The 23,334-nt window shown below is 43.8% G+C and overlaps 1 protein-coding gene across 2 annotated transcripts; it reads right to left on the bottom strand.

The window, feature by feature from the left end:
* Window positions 1-1,038: 1,038 nt before the first annotated feature.
* atg2a (autophagy related 2A) lies at window positions 1,039-23,218 on the bottom strand. 2 transcript variants are annotated; one of them, XM_052086077.1, is made up of 42 exons: window positions 22,201-23,218; window positions 21,452-21,614; window positions 20,953-21,102; window positions 20,771-20,873; window positions 19,388-19,532; window positions 18,415-18,606; window positions 17,201-17,300; window positions 16,871-17,035; window positions 16,566-16,708; window positions 16,277-16,355; window positions 15,693-15,942; window positions 13,856-13,997; window positions 13,562-13,660; window positions 13,126-13,281; window positions 12,776-13,049; window positions 12,567-12,639; window positions 11,947-12,121; window positions 11,719-11,861; window positions 11,263-11,384; window positions 10,561-10,739; window positions 10,348-10,480; window positions 9,966-10,150; window positions 9,799-9,879; window positions 9,420-9,526; window positions 9,147-9,239; window positions 8,999-9,069; window positions 8,375-8,451; window positions 7,916-8,086; window positions 7,721-7,847; window positions 7,403-7,635; window positions 6,895-7,124; window positions 5,090-5,225; window positions 4,561-4,782; window positions 4,383-4,484; window positions 3,888-3,972; window positions 3,647-3,800; window positions 3,488-3,557; window positions 3,319-3,401; window positions 2,974-3,095; window positions 2,741-2,895; window positions 1,903-2,061; window positions 1,039-1,795 (listed from the first exon to the last, which is right to left on the bottom strand). In XM_052086077.1, exons 1-42 carry the CDS (start codon window positions 22,369-22,371, stop codon window positions 1,559-1,561), a joined length of 6,057 nt encoding a protein of 2,018 aa, XP_051942037.1. In that variant the 5' UTR covers window positions 22,372-23,218; the 3' UTR covers window positions 1,039-1,558. The 2 variants fall into 2 exon arrangements, with proteins under 2 accessions (XP_051942037.1, XP_051942118.1); XM_052086158.1 differs by having other exon boundaries at window positions 12,776-13,052; window positions 13,132-13,281.
* Window positions 23,219-23,334: the final 116 nt, after the last annotated feature.

Below are 23,334 nucleotides of genomic sequence, written 5' to 3'. Positions count from 1 at the left end.
AAACATCTAGCTTCAGTGTATTTGCAACTTTTGTCCCCGGCAGGCTGGTACCATATCATCCCCTGGCTTGAATATTCTCAACAGATGGACACGGCGTATTGTTACGCTTGCAGACATTTTAACCCTCCTAATACTGTTTTTTTTCTCATCACTGTAATGTTATGACTGCAATTTCAAAGTTTGAAGAAATAAAAAGTCAAATAAGATTTCGAATCTGTCTTTTTAGCCCTGGGTTGAATGTGCCCCCCCCCCCCCATCAAAACCTCTGGCCCCAGCCCGGCCTCCTCAGTGAAATTGATCCAGAACCTCCACTGCCTGTAGCATATCAAGATGCTGATTTGACAAAATTTAATATATATATTTTAAACAAGTTGTTTTTATTTTTTATATACTCAAGAGTTTTGTACTATACAGGTCATTCATACTGTTGATGTATAGCAAATAGCAATTACAATCATACCCTCATTACAAACCAACCACCCTCACAAACATGCATCAGGCACACACACAAGCACACGCCCTCTGTCACACTTTCTCTACCATGCACGCACATCCACACTCATAGGTACATCATAACAAAAAGCTAAAAATGTAAAAGTTTTTTTTTTTGAACCACAAACACCATATCCTCAGTGGTTACTACATTCACACCCCATCATTGCTTAGTTTAAAAATGAATGAATATAACAAACACTTAATTAAATGGAAAAAAAGATGTAGGAACAACTACAAAAACGGGAAGTGTAGACAATGATCCTAACTTGTCTCCAAATCTGTACGAAAAATGAAAGTGTGATGAAAGTGGAAAAACCGCAGGATGACATCATGACACAACCGAGCAAGTCAAATGGTAGTATGGCATGTTGTCTGTGAAGTTTAGAACTAGCTTTACAGGCTTCAAGTGTTTCTATTCAGTCAGGCAAATTAAAGATGAGCTTTTCAGTTTGCAAGGGTACAGAATTGAGCAAGGCAACACAAGCTTGTATCATATAAAAAAGGGGATATACTGCTGCTGGCACAGCTTATGGCACACGATGTTAAAGCAAAAGAAAAAAAACAGAAAACAGAAAGAAAGAAAATGTAGAGGCGGCATATAATGTGTTGGGTTCTCTTCAGTTTTATCTGCCATTTCTCTTCTCTGTGTGCTTTGAAAATGGGCGACTGCCTGAAATGCCACTGAACTAGAATACAAAGGAGAGGACCATGATAGTGATATGTTTGCACCCTAAACCAAACAGTGAGGAGAATGTGACCATGAGCGTAATACTGAGGGGAGGTGAAACTCACAGAGTTTCTGCTGCATACGTTGTCAACCAATGATACAACGCCCTCACACACAATAGGCGTCACAGTAGGTGTTAGTCATCACTGGGTTTTTTTTCTTTTTTTGCAATTGATCACACACTAACGCTGGTTAGTCCACAGTCATGAATGCAAAAAAAAACAAACATTTGAACCCTGCTCTCACTCCCTCATTTCACACGCACGCGCACACACACGCCCGCACGCACGCATGCACGCACACACACACACACACATACACACACACACAAAGCCATCATTCTTGGCAGTCCTCTGTGCGCCACTTTAAGAAGTCCTCCTTCCTTGCATCCGGTTTGATTTGGTTGCGCATGCCGCCGAGCAGATTGGAGGTGGCTTCCGAGGCCACAATGAGCGGGCGTACCACAGTGGGCGGGATCTGCCGCAGGACGCCGCCCACTGCGCCAGGAAGACCTTTCTGTTCGTGGCCGCGGGACGCTACATCGCAAAGGGTTTGAGCTGTGTCAATCACTCCCTGGAGAGGGAAAAAAACAGATGTCTGTTTAAGAACAAAATTACTAATGAAGTATTTATAAATATTTGTAACCAAAACGTGCAAGAATACTACAACGCCCTCCTCACCTCTCTGACAGTGTCGTATGCCTTGGCAACGCCCTCTCGGAGATCGGCGGGCTGGGCGGCGCGGCGCGGCCGACTGGAAGAGGCCCGGCCCTCCGTGATGGCGTAGCGGTTCAAGGGAGGCGTCGGAGACAGAATGTCGTACACGGTCTCGGCGGTGGCCTGCAAAATTGAAGCACACCGTGTAGCTGACTTCAAAAGATTTAACTTTATTGATCCCAGAGGAGTGGCCCGGTAGTCCAGTGGTTAGCACGTCGGCTTCACAGTGCAGAGGTACCGGGTTCGAATCCAGCTCCGGCCTCCCTGTGTGGAGTTTGCATGTTCTCCCCGGGCCTGCGTGGGTTTTCTCCGGGTACTCCGGTTTCCTCCCACGTTCCAAAAATATGCATGGCAGGCTGATTGAACACTCTAAATAAATTGTCCCTAGGTGTGAGTGTGAGCGCGGATGGTTGTTCGTCTCTGTGTGCCCTGTGATTGGCTGGCAACCGATTCAGGGTGTCCCCCGCCTACTGCCCGGAGACAGCTGGGATAGGCTCCAGCATCCCCCGCGACCCTAGTGAGGATCAAGCGGTTAGGAAGATGAATGAATGAATGAATGATCCCAGAGGCAGAGTGGAAACATGTAAGATTGTGATATATGGTTCGCGAATGGGCATGGTTATACTCGTACACATAAAGGACACAGTGGGGTTAATTTGCCTTGTGACAACCTACAATATAGACAACATGTGTTGTAGTGGTGAGCGCATCTGCCTTGCAGTCAAGAGGTCCCGTTTTGGAAGCCTTGTGATTGGCTGGCAACCAGTCCCGATGTACCCAGATGTGTGTGGTGCTCAGATACCTGAATGGCCTGCACCAGCCTGTTGCTCAGCTCTAGTGCCGCCGACGCCGTGGACGTGCCAAAGGAGGCGGCCCCTCTCTGCAGACCTCTGATAATCCGCCCGTCTTTTCTGTACTGTTCGATGGGGAGCCAGAAGAGATCTCTCACCCCGTGGACTGAAGAAAAACAAAACATCAGCAATGAATAAACTGTCAGATGACATGTACAGTACATCGTTTGAAATGTGCACTCACACAGCTGGACAACAGAGTGCATGGGGCCGACACCTCCCAGAATGCCCGGCAGCTGATTCTTCCTGATGTCGGTCAGCCACTCAGTGACGGCATACTGGATCACTTTATCGACACCGAGCAGGCTGGGTGAATGGGGGCATACGGGAATATTTACTTTCTTATCACAATGAATTTGTTCTCGAAATAACATGACTAAAACCCGATTCTCAAAAATAAAATATATATATATATATACACACAGTATATATATATATATACACACAGTATATATATATATATATACAGTATATATATTGAACAAAATGACCACTTTATAATTGTTTAAAATTAATAATTAAAATATACCCGTGTCGACAGCAGAGCCGCTTCAGCTTCAGCTCAGAACAATTCAACTGAGCCAAACCAATTAGAATCCCTGCAAAGGTTCCCTGTGAACGCAGAAAACGATTACTGTGAGAATTATTTCAATACTTGGGATGGTCAGCGTAAAAAGTTGAAACTGTGTGTAAAAAACCTGTTCGATGACCACGTGCTTGCCATGATAGTCCAGCCAGATAGGCACTTCAGAGGTGAACCGAAACTCACTGATAGAAACACAAGTAAGAAGCAGCATTACGATATCGGCCCTCCGGGGTTAAATTTATATATGGATCTAAAAAGGGCTTGTTAATACCGGAAGTAGATTGGCTGCTCGGAGGAGGAGGTAGAGCCGGCTGAGGAAGAGCTCTGCTCGCTGTGAGTAGTTTCTACGGAAGCTGTGAGATCCAGTCCAAGAGCGCCTCCTGCCTCTGCTTCTTCTGATGCTTTCTGGGAGGCGTCGGCTTTCACTACAGGGACAAATAGCTTACACATAAGACACCTTCATATAGTCCAGACTGTGGCAAACATTTGTGCACTCGATAGATGGAGTGTACCTTCAGATGCAGGGTCCACAGGCAGGTAGGGGTTCACAGAACAGGCTAGATTGCTGAAAAAGTCCTTCAAGAAGAACAATGCATCCTGGACAGCAGATGGACAAGGCAAAAAGCTAAGATTTGCCAAAATTAAAGGTGCAACCACAATAAAAACATACACAACCCTCAATAAGACATAGACTGCAAAAGCTGTTCTCAACAAAACAATGAATCGAGGCAAAAATATCTGCCAAGACAATAGAAACTATTGAGTTAGCAAGATTTCATTTAAAAAAAATATGGCCGGCAAAAATAAATAGATGAATAGATAAACCTTTTAAATGTGTATTCATGTGTTGATACAGCCACCAAAATGCAACAATAAAAGGCTAATGAAAAACAAATCAGATTACAACCCTTGAAACATTGATTCTTAGAGTCAAATTACCATTTTTCCCCCAGAGTTAAATGTGGATAAAAGTGTTCATAAAGAAACTAGTTTGCCTGAAGTGGTACCTGGTCAATGTTAAGTCTAAGTGGCAGCAAGCTGACTCGAAGGCAACACTCTGGACCACCAAGACCAGACTCAGGACATACTTGCAGGGCCTTTACTGTCAACTAATCCAAAGCGAAAAATATATATATTTAGATGCCATATTGGAGATGAAGACTTTTGAGAGGTAATGCAACTCACCATGTTGGAATGGGCTCTTCGGGGCATGCTCTCGCTCGTGTAGAGGTACAGGAACTTGTTGATTTGCGAGGAGGCCAGGCGATCGCGGACCTCCAGCTCCTGGACGATGAAAACCTGCCTGGAAATGGGCTGCTCCCCTGCCGGACCGACCCCAACGAACGCAGAGGCTTCACCGCCCAGTCCCGCCACTGCCACCGGGTAGGACTCGTGCTGGAAAGATACCTGAGGACCGGAAACCATACTGGTGATGGATGTCAGGTTACTTCGGTTGGATTTCATATTGCATGTAAAAGTGGCTCATTTCGATTTGATGTCTATATTGGATTTTTCTTTTTTTTGTTTGTTTCCTGGTACAGTGATTGATCCTGACATTACGCTGGCACAGATTTCAATTACACCACTTGAGAGCAAAAAATCTGAACGGTGTTGCTTTTTGGCACGATAAACTTGGATTCTTTATCATCTTCCTTAAGGTATTTCAAGCGAATGTCTACAATGATCCAAAAACATTTGGATGTGCAATACACACCTTTGTAAGTTGTATCTCCATGAGGAGGCCGTGCTGACGGCCGCTGCCTCCAGCCCATCTCCAAGAGTTCTGAGGACGAGAGGAACCGGCGGAGCGAGATGGCGAGCTTCGGGCACCAGACGGGATGGAACGACCTCTGGTGGTAGAAGGAGGGTAATGTAATTCATCAAATGATAAATAGAAAGATCCAAGATCATCGGTGTGTGTGTGATCATTTTTGGTGTTGTTCAAATTATGTTTACGTTTATTTTAAATAAGTCTACAGCTACTTAATATTTTTAGAAGATAGTATTCTATAATTTCTTGAAATTCAACGAAAAGAAGACAGAGGTCATATTGTTTGGTCCCAGTGGCCGTTGTACATTCCATCCTGTAGACTTGGGCCCCCTGTCTCCTTATCTTAAGTCAACAGTCTCAAACTTGGGCCTTAAACTGGACAGTGATTTCAAACTTGAAATCAACGGCAAATTGGTGTCGTTGTTAAATCCAGCTTCTTTCACCTTAGACAGCTGGCCAAAATAAAACCTCTCCTCTCACATGAACACTTAGAGACAGTAATTCATGCCTTTGTCACATCCCGGCTCGATTACTGCAATGCCCTTTACTTTGGAGTCAGCCAGTCCTCCATTAAGCGCCTTCAGCTGGTCCAGAATGCCACTGCTCACCTCTTGACTGGTACCCGTAAGAGGGAGCACATAACTCCTACTCTGGCATCCCATTCACTGGCTCCCCATTGATTTTGTTTTCAAATGTCTGAATAATCTCGCGCCACCATACCTCTCTGAGCTCATCCGCCCCTACACACCTGCCCGGCGCCTCAGGTCTGTAGACCAGACATTATTAGAAGTACCAAGAACTAAACTGAGGCTCAGAGGGGATCGAGCCTTTTCTGTTGTTGGTCCCTCTCTCTGGAATGACCTCCCACTGAACATTCGGCAAGTCTCCTCGCTGCCCACCTTCAAAGCCCTCCTCAAAACTCACTTGTATTCTTTGGCATTCGACTCAGCATGACTTGGGTTTGTTATTGGTTTTACTGTTTGGTGCTTTCTACCGCCTTTATTACCGATTTGTGTTACTGTTTATTGTGCTTGTTAAATTGCTCCATGTACAGCACTTTGTATGCAGCAATGGCTGTTTGAAAGTGCTCTATAAATACTGTTGACTTGACTTGACTTGACTATAAATTATCCCATTGATAAATCGGCTACATTGATTTTGAGATGGGAGTGTCGGCGCATAGTGCTAATTTGTGTTTGGAACTGAGTGTTGGCGCTTGCAATTGAAGCAGATCTAAATGAGAATTGACTCAATCTCTGTATTCCTCAATGGACACTATAGATTCTTGTTTCTTAGCTTGTAGCAGACGAGTGACATCATGCATGCTGAAATCATGATCTCTCTGAACCACTGGTTAGTGATTTGGTTCTCTCCACTTCTATCTATAACCGCTTCAAACAACAAGGAATAGCTGCACGAGAAAAATAAAGATGTATTATACTGTACTGTAAAAACATTACAAAATGTCCATGTGGGGTGCAGATATTTTTGTCCACTTTGGGTCACCAGCCTCACGGTCTGCACTGAAGTATCTGTGACTTTGAATGTGTGCCTTTAAAAGATCGGGTTTAGCCTGATGAATGACATGTAAATCATTGAGGACATCCGTTGTGGTATTTGTAGCTCGTATAGAAATGTATAAAGTCTTGCTTTCTTTTGATATTTTTTTTTCTATTTGTGGAAAAAAAGGGGATTTTTTTTCTGGACAAACAGAAATTTCCACAACATTACCTACCTACCTATCTTACCTGTTTCCATGCTGGCTGTGGATAGATGAGGGCTTAACATCAAAGTCCTTGCCACCATAGAGATGCCACACCACGGAGATCTCCCGCAGCACCACTCGGCTTTGAGGCACAGGGAACCGGCTCGGAGCGCGGAGCAGGTCGGCGCTTCCTCGCGGTCGAGAGAAGTGGCTGTCCTTCACGTGGATGGGACCCTCGACCAACACTGTGACCACGGGCTCTCCGTCCCTGGGCTGCAGGGGTGACACCAATGACTTCGATGTAAAGTCTCTATAAACAACTACGGATTTGCAATGTGTATGAATGGTGCTATGCAAAAAAAAAACTTGCCTTGATTTAGATTCTTGAAGTTTGCCAAAAGGGCATAATTTGGTCCCTTTTGACAAAGCAATCATCAAAATTAGGTATAACTACGAACTGTAGTGGTTGGTGGAAATGTGGCAAAAGATAGTACAGTTCTAAAATGAGTTCATATTCAAAATGTAGACACATAATTTCCTCAGAGACTCACAGCAATGCCCATGCCAGGAGCCTCCAGGATGCAGAAGTCATCGTTGTCAGTGGAGCCCTCTGAACTTTCTTCTTCTATCATCATATCGGCCTGCGCTTCGGTTGCCATGCCGACCTGGCCGTCGTCGAACTCGGAGTGCTCCTCCTCCTCCAGCACGGAAAGGTCGTGCCTGGATCCCTCGCCGGGGAACAGGTAGACCGAGACGGGAGAGCCTCTTGGCATGGAGGGGGAGCCTGCGTGAAACACACACAATGCCGAGGGGGGGTTCATCAGCATCTGTATGCTAAACAGTGATTTCGTAATATGTCTCTGGAGAACCTGGATCTATCCTCTCTTCCTGGTGGCTCTTGTCTGTGTCTATTAAGGCATCAGTCAGATCACACTGGTTGATCTCAGCGGTTTCAGCAGCAGGGCAGGTTAGCACAGACGCGGGGCTCTCAGCGAACTAGACAAAATAACATCACGTAGGTTTACTTCATATCTTCTGCTGTCAGCTAAACAACCAAGCCTTACTGGTAGCTTCTGGCCGGCTATTTCCGTGGGCGAGGTGTGTCGAGGCGGTGGATGAAGGTCGCCCTGTGAGACGAGGTACTGCAGCATGTTAACCAGGGCGGCGCACGAATCGGCACAAGCGTGGACATGAACGACGTTGTTGGAGCAGCGGAGCTCAAACAGAGGCTGGGCCTGGAAAAGAGTGGATGTTAGGGAGTGGGGAGTTGCATCTTCATCGACTGTCATTGGTCCAAAGATGAAGCAGTCTGTGTCATTGGTTTATCATGCTTTATCTTGGTCTCCATTTGCAGTTTTTTAAATGATACATGATTTACTGTAAACTATTTTGCAAACCCCTGTAAATTATTTAGAAAATCGACAGATAATAGGCTATTCATTCTGTGATCTAATTTGCAGCCAGATGACTTTGTGTGTGTGTGTGGGGTAAACAAAATGTGCCTTCATTTGAGAGGTGCTCACCAATTTGCCCGTGTTGCTGCCTTTCCACGTTGTGATAGCGAGCTCCAGCAGGTCAATGTCCAGAACACAAATATAGTCTGTGTGACACAAAAAGAATTTTGCTTCAATGTCAAGTGTCCTTAAGTGCAGAATTTGTAGTTCATGTCTTGTATTTGATTCCATTGCACGATGCAACTGTACACAACGCTGTGGCCGTTGGGTATACAGTGCATCCAGAAAGTCTTCCCTGTTTCTCCTTTTTTCACATTGTGACAGTCTTTTCCAAAATTTATTAAATTATTTTTTTCCTTCAAATTATTCGCAACACTCCTGTAATGACAAGATAACAGAGTTTGGGTTTTTTTTTTTGTGGGGGCAGGGACAATTTTTGCTAATAGAAAACTGCCAAAAATCTACCGAGATTTTTTGTAAATTACTTATGATTTTTTTTAACACATTTGCAACAAATACTAAAAACCTTTAAAAATGTTGTCACTATGAAGGGTTGTGTGTTGATTTTTTTAAAATTCTATCTTGGAATGAGGCTGTAACATGATAAAAACAACAAACAAACAAACAAATAAATAAATAAGATCTCCGCGAATACTTTGAAGCTGCACTATGTGTGTGCATTATGTGACGCACCTCTCCTCAGGTCCACAACTTTGCTATCACATTTGTCAGAGAGGTAGAGGGCGGAGTCATCCAGGATGAATCTAAATGAGATGAGATGAGAAAACTTCACAAGTTTGAACTGTGATGTGAAATTCAGCCAACAAAGGCTATGGTTTACCTGAGGTGGAAGGTGGCTGTGTCTACAATGATATTACTGGACAAAGAGAAGGACTCTGCTGTGAGCAACAATCGCAGCGGCATATACAGCGGCCTGGCAGACCAAGGGCAACAACATGGCAGCCGTGTTAAAAGACTTGAACAGGAGAGTGCGATTAGTTAAGACGGGATTTAAACTGCAGGTCCAAGTGTACAAATCCAATACAGTGAACACCCGTTCATCGTGGGGAAATACGCATCAGGATTTTAGCCCAGTAAAAAAGTTTGTGTTTACCTGTAGTCAACTGCACATGTAGCCAGGTGTGTATGGAGGACAGTGATAACAGCGGGTGGGGTGTATCCAAGAATCGGGTCGTCGATGACATCGAGAAAATCAACCAACTGGAACACAAAAAAAAAAAAAAAAACAATGTAATTCAGAGCCAAACATTTTCACATCCTTTTTAAACTGATAACCTGATAAGCTGTCCACTGTAGTAACCACTGTCCCTGAAAGGGTTAATTAAAATAGCCCTTCCACACGTTTCAATAACATTGAAAGTTATCAACGAAAACTTCAGGATATAGCCGGAGCGCAACAGGTGAAGTGGTTATAGCCAGAAATTACTTCATACATGGCCATGGTTTTAATGGTCCACTTCAACAAGGGTTACCTGCTCGTGCCAGCTGTTGTTGGTTTGCGTCACGTAATGCCGCATGGTGGCGCCTTGAAGTCGAAGGGCGACAAGGAATTCCTAGCAGGAGACAAAGCGACGCTCATTTGATTTCAGCACTCCTGATAAATGGGTGACGATAGTTATCGTGTGCCAAGAGGACGCACCTTGACCTTCCTCTGTGCATCCAGAGTGATTTTAATGGCTGTGGACAACATCTGTGGATCCGCCTCCCTGGCGCTTACACTGCTAACTCCCACCTCGGTGGGGTAGATGGTTGGGTCCAAGTACTTTGGAGAAGCGAAGTTGGGCATTTCTATCCGTGGCGGAATAGCCGTGTCTTTGACTACAGCTACAAAAAAAAAAAGCAAGTGGAATTTGTGTTCATTCCACTTTGAATAACACTTCATTGGGGATGTGGGTAAGTTGCTGTGAACTTTTTAATGCACAATGCCTGTGGCATTTAGGCGTACACATGGCCATTAAGTTGGATTAATGTTAAAATAATCAGGGAATCTTTGGGGGGGGGGTGATAAAATGTGCGCATACCTTTATGGTACAGCTCCACTCGTTGACTCTCCAGACACAAAAAATTGAGATTTGGGTCATTCTGGTGCTGTGCTACACTAAACATCTTCCCTCCTTGCAAGTCAAGCACAATTTCTCCATGACTCTGGTCCTCCTGTGTTGATTTCAGCAATTTAGCGACGTTTAGTGGAGTACTTTTTTCCTGTGATAAAACTTTTTTGCCACCCGACTTACCTTCTTGTCTGTCCTGGCTTGAAGGCGGCCTTTACCAATGACGACTGTGAGGGAGAGGAGGCTGAGGTTGTGGTTGTGGTTGGGGTTAGGGTTGGGGTTGGGCTGCAGCGCCGACTTTGTCCTTCCCGATGGTTCATTGGCCAAGTAGAACTGAGGCTCATCCTCCTCCGAGTCAGAGTCTTTTAACACCGGAAGTAGGAAACAGGAGAATGCACATATTTGTACCTAAAGTTATGGCCGTGCACTGTAATATATTCTCAAATGTAATATATTCTCAAATATAGTACAGTCAAACCTCGTTACAAACACCTCAAGGGACATAACGAATCTGTATGTTATAATGGTATTTCGATGTAGCCATTTCCAATAAAATGGCTGCCAACTTCGATGTATAATACAGTATGAAAATGTATAGAGGTAAAAACATGTAATAACGGTAGAAACATGTCAATAACAAATACGTGTCAACAGTATGAAGAAAAACATGATTTTATGAGACATGAAACAAATAACAGTGGCGTTCCTACTTCAAATCTGAAAACATTCAGTCAGCAAATGTTCCCTGTGGTGTACATTTTGTTCATAAGCAAGGTCGCGGCGGGTGTTAGCTTCAGGACTTTGAAATGGGAACGTTAAGAAGGGTGAAAACATTGCAAAGGGGGCAACGTCGAGATTCGACTGTTTATACCAAATATATCTCACCGAGTCGAAAAGCCGACTTGCAGAGTTGGAACTCGTCGTGGTGTTGGTGACTGTGCGTGGGGTTGTGGGCTGAGGAGGAGGCAGGGGGAGGCGGCTCCCACATCAACAGGTCATTATTGATCCTGCACAAAGTGAGTTTTACTAATGATGGTAGCAAGAACAACATGGAAATAAAAGTCAAGAACCTGGAATGCAATGTTTTAGCGCAGAAATCAATTTTTGTCATAGGCTACATTGCTGTTATAGTTTTCCTCGGGGGGCTCTTATGACTGCGAAAACCATGTCAATGTATAATCGCCTCATCATGATTATTACATACACAATTGCCCCTATGTGTGATTATTATAAAAGATAAAGTGATGTAAAAATTCTCTTTGCATTTGTATTAGACTTAAAATGTTTCAGATCATCAAGTTGTGTTTCAGCAGACGATGGATATGACCACCCACTCACTACCTGTTGTAGATGCTTTGGAAAGCTTGCTTGCTGGGTAGAAGGATGTAGGCCAATGGAAAAGAAATATCCACAGCACACTGAGAATGAGCCACACACTGGGCCTGAAACTGACTCATCTCCTCGGGATCGGCGGGGATCACCATCTACAGAATCCGCAGTGAAGGAGCCAGTCAGGGAGTGTGTCAGATGGGAATGTTTGACAGGTAAGTTCACGGAGGGTTGACGCACCTCCTCCGTCTCAAACATGGTGCGATTGGAGGAGAACGGGGAGCTGGTTTTGTCATTGAGTTCACAGTGGCTTTCAAGGAAGGCAGCCCCCAGATCTCGGGCGAAGCCCAGGTTCAAGCTACCCAGACCCGTCGACGGTCCTTGCGTCTCACCTCCCCGCACTCGTACCGATAGCCTAGCAGATGGGCATTTCAAGTGGAGAATCAATAACATGATTTGATCAAAAAGAATGACTGGAAAACTGTGAAATTGTGTTTTCTGTGTGACTAAGGGGTCGAGGACTTCGGGCATTCGTGTGAGGAAAGTCAAGTCCACGTTTGCTTTGCAATAATCGGTATAAATGTATATATAATGTACACATCAGTGACAAATATCCTCTTGCTCGATGTGCTTGTCGCTGTAACAGCCAACTGATATCTGCACATTATTGTATATATTGGCCAAAGAGGGAAACCTCTCTCTGTTCTGGCACTGAGGAGGGCTTACCTAACAGGTGAGAGCACAGTAGATTCTGCGCATCCTTGTTACCAAACAGCACGATATGTGGCAAATGTTTGTAATAACCAACCCCTAGTGTAAAACATTATTCACTCTGTAAAGCGATGATGATGACCACTCACCTGGGCAGAGAGTCATGGCTCTTCTTCACTCTGATGCAGGGGAAGGAGCCTCCCTCCCAGCCCTCGTATGACCCTGAAAAAATAAAATAAAATAAAAATAAAATAAGCTGGCGTATGGGTAGGTGTGCTGTACCTCATGTTGTGGCCAGTGAGTGCAGCGGAAGTTAAGCGACTCATGAATAAATCTACAAGGTCAAGCGTGCTCTCACCATGCAGGTCAGTAAAGGAGGCTTCCAGCAGCTGCGTGAGGCAGGGGGCTGATAGCTGAGCCTGGTTGGGCTGCCCGCTCTGGAGGTCCGGCGCTTCCTGGTGCCTGAGCTCCAGCTCGGTCAGCTCCAACACCAGCGTCTCCTCCCTCACCGCCCTCTGGCTCAAGGGCTGACGCTCAGAGGGGGGCCGCAGGTCTGGAATGGGGATGCGAAGTCGGAGGACAGCGTGAGGGGCAAGGAGGGAGAAGGAGGAGTACAGCTCACTGCTCTGCGTCTGAAAGAAGACAACAAAATGAAGTGAAAAAAGGATTTTGATCGCACAGGCGGAATCAACGCGAGTCTGATCCCACCTGGAGGTTGTCGGGACCAGCTGGCTCTGCGGGACAACAGCTGAAGGCGTTGTTCAGGTTACTCAGCCGACTGAGGATGTCCAGGTCCAACTCGGTGCTGAGATCTTCTAACTCCACGCGCACCACGCTGTCACGTCGAACCACCCGCTGTTTACCCTGCGATCATTTACAAGCAAACCATGCGGCAACATTTCCTATATTATAAATGTACGTAGCCAGGATGAAATATGGGCCTGTTTAGCTGAACACCAAACTTTTATGCTGCTATATGAATGGCAAAAGGTAGGTACACAGGTTAATCGTAACTACTGCTATCAGGAGGAGGAGTATTTCATTGTTCAGCTTGTCACTATGCGTCGCTGGCATCGATATGCGAACGAAGATACATCATGATAACATGGTTGAAAATCATTGTCGTCGTGCGGTGTCTGAATACCTTCCTCAGGTGCTTCTCAGTGAGGCAGTAGTGCAGCTGGGCACACGGTCTGGCGGCAACTCCCACTGTGAACGTGTTGGCTTTCTGGAACTGGAGCAACTACAAAAGAGGTGTACCAAAATGTCTATTCAGCTTCATTCTTGCCATAAATTTAGGACTCGATTCTGACGATATTACTACTTTATTGATGCAACATCGACTCGACTTTTTCCATTAAACGGAACTTGCTATCTGACATACCTGCGAAATGAACACTTTGGCCCCGTGTAGTGTTGTTATTGAATATTCTTTTACCTCGCAGTACTGAGGCTTGCTGTTCTCCCAGAGGCACTCCAGCATTTCTAGTCTGCTGAAGGAGACGTCGGAGGTCACCGCTCGACTGTGGCGTCTCCCGCTGCGCATCTCACAGGAAACCTGCACCGCTGCCCCGGTCACTCTGAAGGGAGACGGACAGTTCAGACCATGGCAAACGCCGAGATGCTTCGACAGTATTCACAACAGGAGATACGTTCCAACCCCATCCGTAATAAGTGAAAAGCAAAAACATACAAAGACCATTAAAAAAACTATTATTTATATCAAGTACATGTTGTTCGCATAGCGGCAATATTTTTTCCATTGCTATTAAATTGCCAGTTATTACTTAAATTACCACTATTACTTTCTGTGTAATGCTGCTTCTTTCACTTATTGACGGATTCTGTTTATGTCAACTTTCCAACCAAGGTTAAAAGGAAGACTCCGACTCGCTATAGCCGCGCACATTTTGCACGTCGCGTCTGGTGAAGAAAATTTGCTCACAGCTCGCAGGTTTCCCTCTGTGTGTATTGGTCCGAAACGGGCCGAGGCCGTGTACCGGTCGGCGGCCCGCTGGTTGGGGACCACTGATTGGTATAGTTTGAATCCTCTCGTATTCTTCATACACGTTAAATTCGAATATATACATTTTAAACACACACACAAATTTGTAACCTTAAAATGTGAAGCCAACACACCATATGTCCTCTGAATATCCTAAAACGGGAGGAAGGCTGTAATTCTCAAAAGTGGTACGCGGGCTCCCTCTAGCGGTATGTAAAAAAGATCATTGTCGAATTACATTTTAAACTTTGTTACAAAGTTCACGTGTTTTTAATGTAGTACGATGAGTCGAAAAATTGTGATGTTGGAACTGTTTGTTTTCAAGCATTTATTTAGATAACATGCTTACTAACATTTATGGCCAATAAATTGTTATAGCATAGTTGTTTCAAGTTTGGGTTTTTTTGTTGCTACATTTAATCCCAGTGCTATTATTCAATCTACATAAGGTTACAGTATCTTGCAATACTATTAAATATACTTTTTTAGTAATAAATTCTCTGTCTTGATTTTGATGAACACTTGTACGTGTTCAATATGTTTTAAGTGATACTTGTAAAAAAATAAATAAATACAAATTGAGAACCATTAGCCTCAGGTAAAACCGGAACTACAGCATTCTCTCTAGGCTCACTACCAAAAGCCTTCGAACTCTTGGGGAACATCATAGTAATTAAAACAAACCTAAAAGTGTTCTATCCAAGAACGTGTGATGTTACCAGTAGACATTCAGAGCCCAAGAGAATAAAAATCCCACAAAGCCATTTAATTGTTTCATATTTTCTACAAATTGACATTTTATTGCATTTCAATCAATATTTTAAATGCTTTCAATGCTGTACAGTACAGTGGACCCCCACATACTTGTGGTTTGGCACCCACGGATTCAGATTTTTTATTTTTATTTTTATTTTAAAAAATAAACACACACACACACACACACACGCGACTCTTTTGGGTGGAAATCGCATAGTGAATGTTTATTAGCATTTTGTTATGTTTTTTTTTTTTTAATCTCCAGTGCAGATTTTTGCAATTCACGAGGTGGCTCGTTTCCGATTCCCCTCGAATAGTCACTGTCCTATTTCATTTATATGAATAAAAAAAGTGTATTTAAAAAAATAAAATAAAGATAAAAAAAGCAATTGCCATAAGCCGTGATATACCGGCACTCTAAGTAAAATTATCCCACAAAATATTCAGGGCAGTGATAGGTGAACTATGTGATCACGGGTGGAAGTGCATTATGGATGCGTTCATGTTTTCCTACCTGAGGTGCGAATGAGGGCAAGCCTTGGCAAACCCGCCTCTCAGGTGGTGGAAGTCTCTCTCACCGAACATGCTGTCCTTAAAAGAGGCAAGTTCTTGGAAGAACACCTGGGACATCTGAGACAATGAGGAGACGCCTTCCATCTTGGAGGGCGGGTCCTCCTGCAGCATGGTTAGGGTGAGGCCGCCCAGAGTCAGACGCAGCAAGACGTCGGGCTTCAGCTGTTCCGCGTGGCCACTTTGAGAGCGACCTACACAGGGGTTTGGACAGTGGGGACATGATGTTAAGGTGGAAAACAATGGAACACGTCGCACCCATTGAGAAGGGAAAAAACGAGTACAAATGTTGCTGTTCTTAGGGAACATATTCTGAGTATTTATTTTTGTAACAACTATTTACTTTTATTCCACATTCATTTTAAACTAGATTTCTGTACTTTCTACTCCTCACAGTCTCTGTATTTAGTTGTATTTTTTTACCTCCACGGATGACAAAACCACATCCAATCGGCAATTTTGCTTTTTCCAAGGTCTTTTTTTTAAGTATCTTTTGCCACCTCTGGTGGTCAGTGCAGATAACATTACCTCTGATTCGATGACTGGCCTGTGGTAGACTGGAGAGACAACCCGCTACTGGGTAACGTCTGGGACAGCTCATGAGCCCCTAGGATGAGAAAAACAACTGGCTTTTATATCAGAACAATTTTCCAATTTTTGAATCTCAATGTTGAGCTCTTGTGGTCTTGTCTCTGTCAACAGTTACACTACGATGTGAACGCCACGAACGAGCCCAACTGCTTTGCTGTATTTCAAGAGAGTGGATAGCTCCTTTGCAGTGTCACATTTTGGCACCCAACCCCCACATGAACTGTACCTGTGTGGCCTGTGCTCCAGGCTGAGTGAGACTGGCCAGACTGTGCGTGGAAGAGTCCATGTCGCTGTCTGACAGCTCACTGCCCGAGCGCATCGACGTCACACTGCTGCTCATCCCCGTGGGGCCCATGGAATAGAACATTTCTGCAAAGACACAAAACTCAAGACGTGACGAAGCCGCAACGCTATTCTGCAGTAGGAAATTTATCAGTTCGACTGAGCAATAATTTGCACATGGCTTACTGCCACCTCTGCCCATTAATCAAGCTGTGAGTACACAGTATGTGAGCATTTGCTGTCCCGTACCTCCGTTTTCCAGAGTGGTGACATAAGGCTCCAGGTCGCACTCGGCATCCCAGTCCCTGCCTCTGGGACTGGTGCCCAACTGCTTACTGAGGTCTTCTTCGATCATACGCAGGTCATCCGAGTCTAGTGGGCGGCTGCGCGTGCCACCAAGTTTGGTCTCGGACTCTAGAGGAAAAGTGAGGCAGATGAATTGTGTGCATTTTGAGCGTGATGGTTGCATTTGTTATCAGCGTAAACACAGACACGTTGATCATGTGTCACTTAAAACAAGTGACAAGTGACAAGAGAAATATAAAATAAAAAAAAAGAAAAGAAAAAATCTCCCCTTACCTGTTTCTATGCAAAGAGCTGCCAGCAGGTCTGTCAGATGTGTGATCTGAGCCGGGGACAACAGCATGTGGACACAGCCCACCTTCCCATCCAATTCAAACTGGTCACCAGACACAATACAAGTTAATGTGCGGAGGGAAACGACATTGTGTATTAGCCAACATCAGTGATTCCCAACCACTGGGGTAAATTATCCAATGTAAGTCATTGTGAAAAAATTGAAACATGATCATCATTATTTCAGTGTCAGTAGTTTTTGTGACATTTGAGTCACTGAGAACTAAAGCGGGCTACCTCCATTTTTGCCATTTTGCACGGCATGACTGTGACTCCACTTCATTAATATTCAGGAAAAGTACTGAATACAACTATACATTGCCCCCTTTGTTCAAAATTGGAACTTAAACATTCATTTGAACTATACGCTTCTGTTGATTTCTTCACTAAACTTAAAATGACAGAAATTAGCTTACGCTAGTTATCGGTGGCTCATTTTTGATTGGTGGTGTACTTTGAGATTTCTCTAATGTAAGATATGCATGTGCCTAAGCTCAATAAAGGTTGGGAAGCAATGTTCCCTCTAATTTTCTATGTGTCTAAGCATTCGGACAAACTCCCTATACCACGGTGAGAAAAATTAGACACGCAGACGGCGACCAAACCAGTATCACAACTGTCCAAAACCTGAGGTCGTAGGTTACGTGATGTAGGTATGGTACAAAAAAAAAAATCAAACCACCTACATATCATAATACAACATGTCATTGAATACATATCTGTGACACAAATAAAAATTGGCCTTTGTTTGTTACTTGCCAAACATGCCATTCAATCTCAATGCAATCTGTATAAATCTAGTCCCACAATGTCCACTCATAAATAATAAAAAACATGTAATTTAATAAAACACAAAAGTTTCTAGTCACCTGACAACTGAAACGCACGAGAAACCCTCATTTGTCGGGGCTAGTAAACTACACCCATGTTTTGACTTCCTGAATGGAGTGGTCCTTGCGTCACCTGCAGCATCGCGTCAGTGGTGAATGTATTTGTGTCAATGTATATTTCAAATTATAGTAGAACTGAGTTTGCGCCATTGGTTGGGCAATTGAAACTGTAACGGAAGTGGGAATGGTGTGGCGTCCTGTTTGTGAATTAAGATGGGGTTGAAATGAACGAATGATTGTAGAAATATAATGTGTGTGTATGCACACCTTTGGTCCGGGCAGCATGTCATTCTGCTTAAGCTTGACTGTGGTCTCGATGAAACCGGAGCAGCTACCGATGAGCAGGGGCTGTGACGGGGGAACCTTCAAGGGTTTCCCCTTGTCTTCCACCTGCTCTTCATCACTTTCCTCCTCCTCTGCCTCGCTGGCAGTGGCTGACTTTTTCTTCTCAGGCACCTCCTGGTGGTGGGACGACACAGCATTCAGTGAAGGATTGTTTCCAATGCTAGGGTTCCGCAAGAACTTCTAACAATTTTTTTTAAAACAATTGTCGAATAAAAAATATATCAAGAATTAGCTTGCGCAACACTTTATGAAGTTTTAAAGCAAATATAATGCACTGGACGCGCAGTCCAATTCTATGTTCTGTTCCAATGGCAATGGAATGTATTGCTGGTCTGTAAACCTTGCTACACGAACGCAGTGGTAAAATCATAATTACACTTGCAGATATTTTTATGAAAAACACAATAGAAATCTGAATTATAGAAGCTGCAAATCTTTCTTTTTTTTAATCTTTTGGAAAATTATTTTCTCACCCCCAAAATCTACATTCATAAAAAATCTATATTTTTCAGTGCTTTTTCACGCTTCAAGTTTTAACTGAAATTAACTTTTTGGTTTCAGCGATAAATGTTTTTGATTAGTTAAGCTGCGCTCCAACCTCCAGAAGAAGAGTCAAGTAAGAGCCGCCTTATACGCCACTAACACAAGCCTCTTTTTCTCTATTTTTTTTCCAATGTCGCCTCAGGGGTTCCACCCAGTCCTAACTTCTCAATCATCAATAAAAAGCAATACAATGAAAACCAGTAATCATGGCGGTAACTAAGCGCGCCTTCTTGTGCCTTGTGACCACCCATTCTTACACCGCCCGGCAAATTTATTGAATGGGTGCTGTTGGTAACCGAGAATCTCAAGACCAATGCACAGTGAAGTCTGGAGAAAGGACGATCTCTGTTACCTGCTCCGTGCCCATACTGTCATAGAGGAGCTGAACAGCACTCAGCTGGAGGATCTTGTGCAGGAAGGCGGGCGGCTGGTGGATGTCGACAGGCACGGCAGTCTGGTTGGACGGGTCGCGCACCGCCTCGTCAAAGTACTCCAACCTGGAAAAGATCAAGAAAACCATAGATCTCTCATGACTAATTCTGTATTCATACAGGGAGCCCTAAGGACTTTGTTAACATGCCAGAACTACACAAAAAAAAAAAAAAAAAAAACTCAAGAGAGTCCAAGAAGGGCTTGTTCAAATATATTCATTAGCATAGCATTTTAGTTATTCAAGACACAGAATCAGACATTGTCAGTTCAAAAACAAGAATGTTAGACTAACACAGTGTGGAATCATTGAGGGTAATAGTGTATTTATTTATCAGTCAAAAGCCATAGTTAAGCCATACACTGTGGCGACATTCCACCTTTGAACACTGTCTCACAAATACTCTCTCAGGTTGGACTGTTAAATGTTTTACCACACACGTGGAGTGGCCGAGCAAACAACAAGCGGCAGCCATAAATGTATGCAACGCATAAAAAAAGAAAAGATAAACTTATTGAGGGTGCAGCAGCCTTGTTTCTTTGACGATTCCTCATTTGAATTTGTGTGCTACATTCCAATTGCGTTTAACATGTCCCTTCACTGAGCAACAACGGACAGCGGCCGCGACATTCAAAAAGCATGTGTGACTTCAAATGACGTAACACAGATGCACATTTGTTCCAGGAGACAATAGTACAAGATAATCACAGCAACAGAAACAACTAAGAAAGAAGAAAAAGAAAAATATGTGAGGGGAACTTTCATCTTCTGAAGTGATGGTTACATTTTTAATTTTTTGGTTCACATTCCTTAAACACAGAAATATACTTTCCAGAATGCAAATTCCTTCCAAAATAATTTTGATCGCTTCTCACGCATTGTTGAAATTTTGTGAGATGGTGAATTTGAGGGGTTTGTTACCCAAAAGTTGTAATTGGCAAAATTAAACAAAATGAAACAACAACATACTGTAGCTGTATTACACCGTGTGTATGGCAAATCTGATTAATACACACTTTTTGAACTGAACTTCTCAAATAATATTCTACCACAATATTCTCATTTCTTGAGCTGCCCCTCTATACGCCACACCTCACTGTAAAGCAGTAGAACCACGTGATCTCTTTCAGCTAAATCAGGAAAGAAACGCAATGATGAACATCCAAATTGTATCAAAAGAAAACCAATATGGCATTTGTAAACCTGTACATGTCAATTAACGAATATTTAAAAAGAAGCTTCACATAATTTTGACATTAAGAAGGAAGAAGGAAATCCATCAAACAACATATGAGAGCAGTTTACCGTTTGATGTGCACCTCTAAGGCAATGCCTGTTTCCAGGTCCGGGGGCTGGTGCTCAATGCGTACGATGGTGTCCAGGAGAGTGACTTTAATACGACGAAGGACTGCAAAGACACAAACAAAACAGATGAGCAGTGTGTTAGGACAGGTGCGGGAGTTAAAGCTTCCACACTTGAAACCCACCTGTCTCTATGGTTTGTGCAAACATCTCCAGTCCTTCGAGTGGAGCTGGCGGCTCCTCGGATGTCTCCGGGGGGTCCTTCAGGCACTCCTGGGCCAGCTGCATGCTGGAAGTCATGCTGGATGACCAGCTTTGCGAGTCCCAGCTGCCACCTGCGTACAACGCCACCATGATCCAACATTAGGTACAACTGCACAATCAGAAGTGCTACACAGTAAATCAGTGAATATAACATATTATAATATAGTATAATATAATAAAATATAATATCATATAATACAAGACAAACAGACAGACACCCCACATCTCTGACAAGGGTGTTACACCTGCCATCACGTCAAAGCTAAAGGGTAAGAAGAGCTGCATTGTGCAGGCATCACAATGTTGATCCTTGTGGTATTGTGACAAAAGCATTTCACAGACGGGTTACTCATACAGCTGGTTGCTATTTTAAATTGTGGAAAAACATGCATTGGTCATTTTGGACTGAAGCCAACTCACCGATACGGTACTTGGGCCTGCATGTTATCTGGAGACCAGACACTTCCAAGGTGCAGTGGTCGGTGAGCAGAGCTTGCCAGGGGATGGTCACTGTGATGCTGCTCACAAAGCCGTCCACTATCTCCAGGGGAGCACCAAGGTTCTCCAGAAGCCCGTTGACTGCCTGAGATGAGAAACATGTGACATATTCAGTGATACACACAAATGTAAAGACATGCTGACTCGTCATTCCCATAAAAATAGTGACTATGGCTATGGATAGCTTGGTTAGGAGTTTGTGAATTTGTTTGTTTTTGGAAAAAGAAACACGACTGCTATTCCAAACAATGCGAGGCACAACAGCTAGAGCAGTAACAAAGCGCTTTGCAGATACAGTACACTAGTCTCACCTATAGAGCCTTTTTGTTGCCAATTTGTATAGAAATCGATATTGATTATCAGTGATAGATAAACTTCTATGACTTTCGCGTTGCCACATTATGTAGAAATCAATCTAAATAGACAAGGTAGACGAAAAGAGAGAAGAGTGATGAGCATTCCCCAGAAGTGCGTTTCCTCGAAGAGAGCGTGACGGTGGATATAGTTGTTGTTGAACTAGTGGCGGAGGCGTTGCGAAACAGTCAAGTCAGAGTGGGTGAAAAAAAAAACACACACACACACACACACACACACACACACACACACACACACACACACACTCTCACGAAACACACCGTGATGGTGGCTGGCCACCTTTCCGAAAAACTCACCCACACATCGAGGTTGATCTCCTTGATGACCCCGCTGCCATTGTATAGGTCCAAGCCCAGTTGGTCCAAGCTCAGGCGCTCCTGCAAAAAGTGGCCGAGGTAGTGCTGGAGGAGGTACCGACAGGCCCGCTTCTTGATGGAGCCCGACCAGGGGAAGAGCCAGCGAGACATAGGCCCAGCGAGAGCGGGGGAGAGGGAGCGAGAAGAGGCGGCGCAGGAGAACAAGTACGACCGCAGTCCTCGGCAAACTGCATAACAGGCGAACGCGAGAGGGAGCAGAAACAAGAATGAGCCACAGCTAGCTGCTGGGTGCTAAGGAAGGGGTAAACCGTAACTCCACTTCTCCCAGGCTCGACATAAAAACTCCAGGGGAGGAAAAAAAAGATATCCTTTGTGCACGACGAGACTTCCCCAGTGACTACGACTCGCTGGTTAGGCCACCGGTCCGTTGCCGTGTCGGCTCATGTTTTCGACGCGTTTGGGGTCGCAATGGAGCGACAGGTCCTGGTGGTTGGTGTCTTTCTCTTGGTTTCATGGGTTGTTTATTGTTATCGTACGCCAACTGACGGTATGGCGAAGACGTTTCGTCATCGTGACGCAACCCGGAAACGGGAAGTGTAAACAAATCTGCGACGCCATTTTTGTAAGGGCATTTTTTAAAGTAAAACTTTATTTAGCATGAAAGATAACAATCACAACTCCTTTGAAATTGGAAATACTGTAAATTGATAATTAAGTAAACAACTAAATATACCAAATATATAATGTAAGGATTATTCTCCCTGTTCTGGGGAGTACAACCACAAACTCATACACTTATACAAGTTGAGACCTCCAGGAGGCTGCTGGTGGAATAGCAGGTGGCTAAAATCAGGTCAGGAGTTTGTTTTTAAAAAAGTACTGTGCATGTTAATTAGAAAATGGCAACTAATATTTTCACTTTTGCTTTATTATTGTTACATTATTATGATGATTTTATTATTACATTTATGTTCAAACCTTATTGTGTATGTCACTTTGTTACAGCTGCAGTTGTTTTTCCCCCCCTGCAAGTTTAAATAATTTGAAATCTGAAATTTTTCCCCCCAAAAAGATTAAGGTTTTTTTAAAGCATTAACAAATATATATTTTTAC

The sequence above is a fragment of the Hippocampus zosterae genome, chromosome 1 (genome assembly GCF_025434085.1).
Source record: "Hippocampus zosterae strain Florida chromosome 1, ASM2543408v3, whole genome shotgun sequence".
Lineage (NCBI taxonomy): Eukaryota > Metazoa > Chordata > Actinopteri > Syngnathiformes > Syngnathidae > Hippocampus > Hippocampus zosterae.
Note: the sequence above shows the minus strand (reverse complement) of the source record. Positions and strands in the feature narration are given on the sequence as shown.

Bases quoted from the DNA above. Each gene is read 5' to 3' on its own strand.
- atg2a (XM_052086077.1), bottom strand. From the start codon at position 22,371: ATGTCTCGCTGGCTCTTCCCCTGGTCGGGCTCCATCAAGAAGCGGGCC. The intron at 11,862-11,946 runs GTGCGTCAACCC...CGGATTCTGTAG, and splicing joins CCATGTTTGAGACGGAGGAG to ATGGTGATCCCCGCCGATCC. The intron at 8,452-8,998 runs GTGCGTCACATA...TGTGTCACACAG, and splicing joins AGTTGTGGACCTGAGGAGAG to ACTATATTTGTGTTCTGGAC.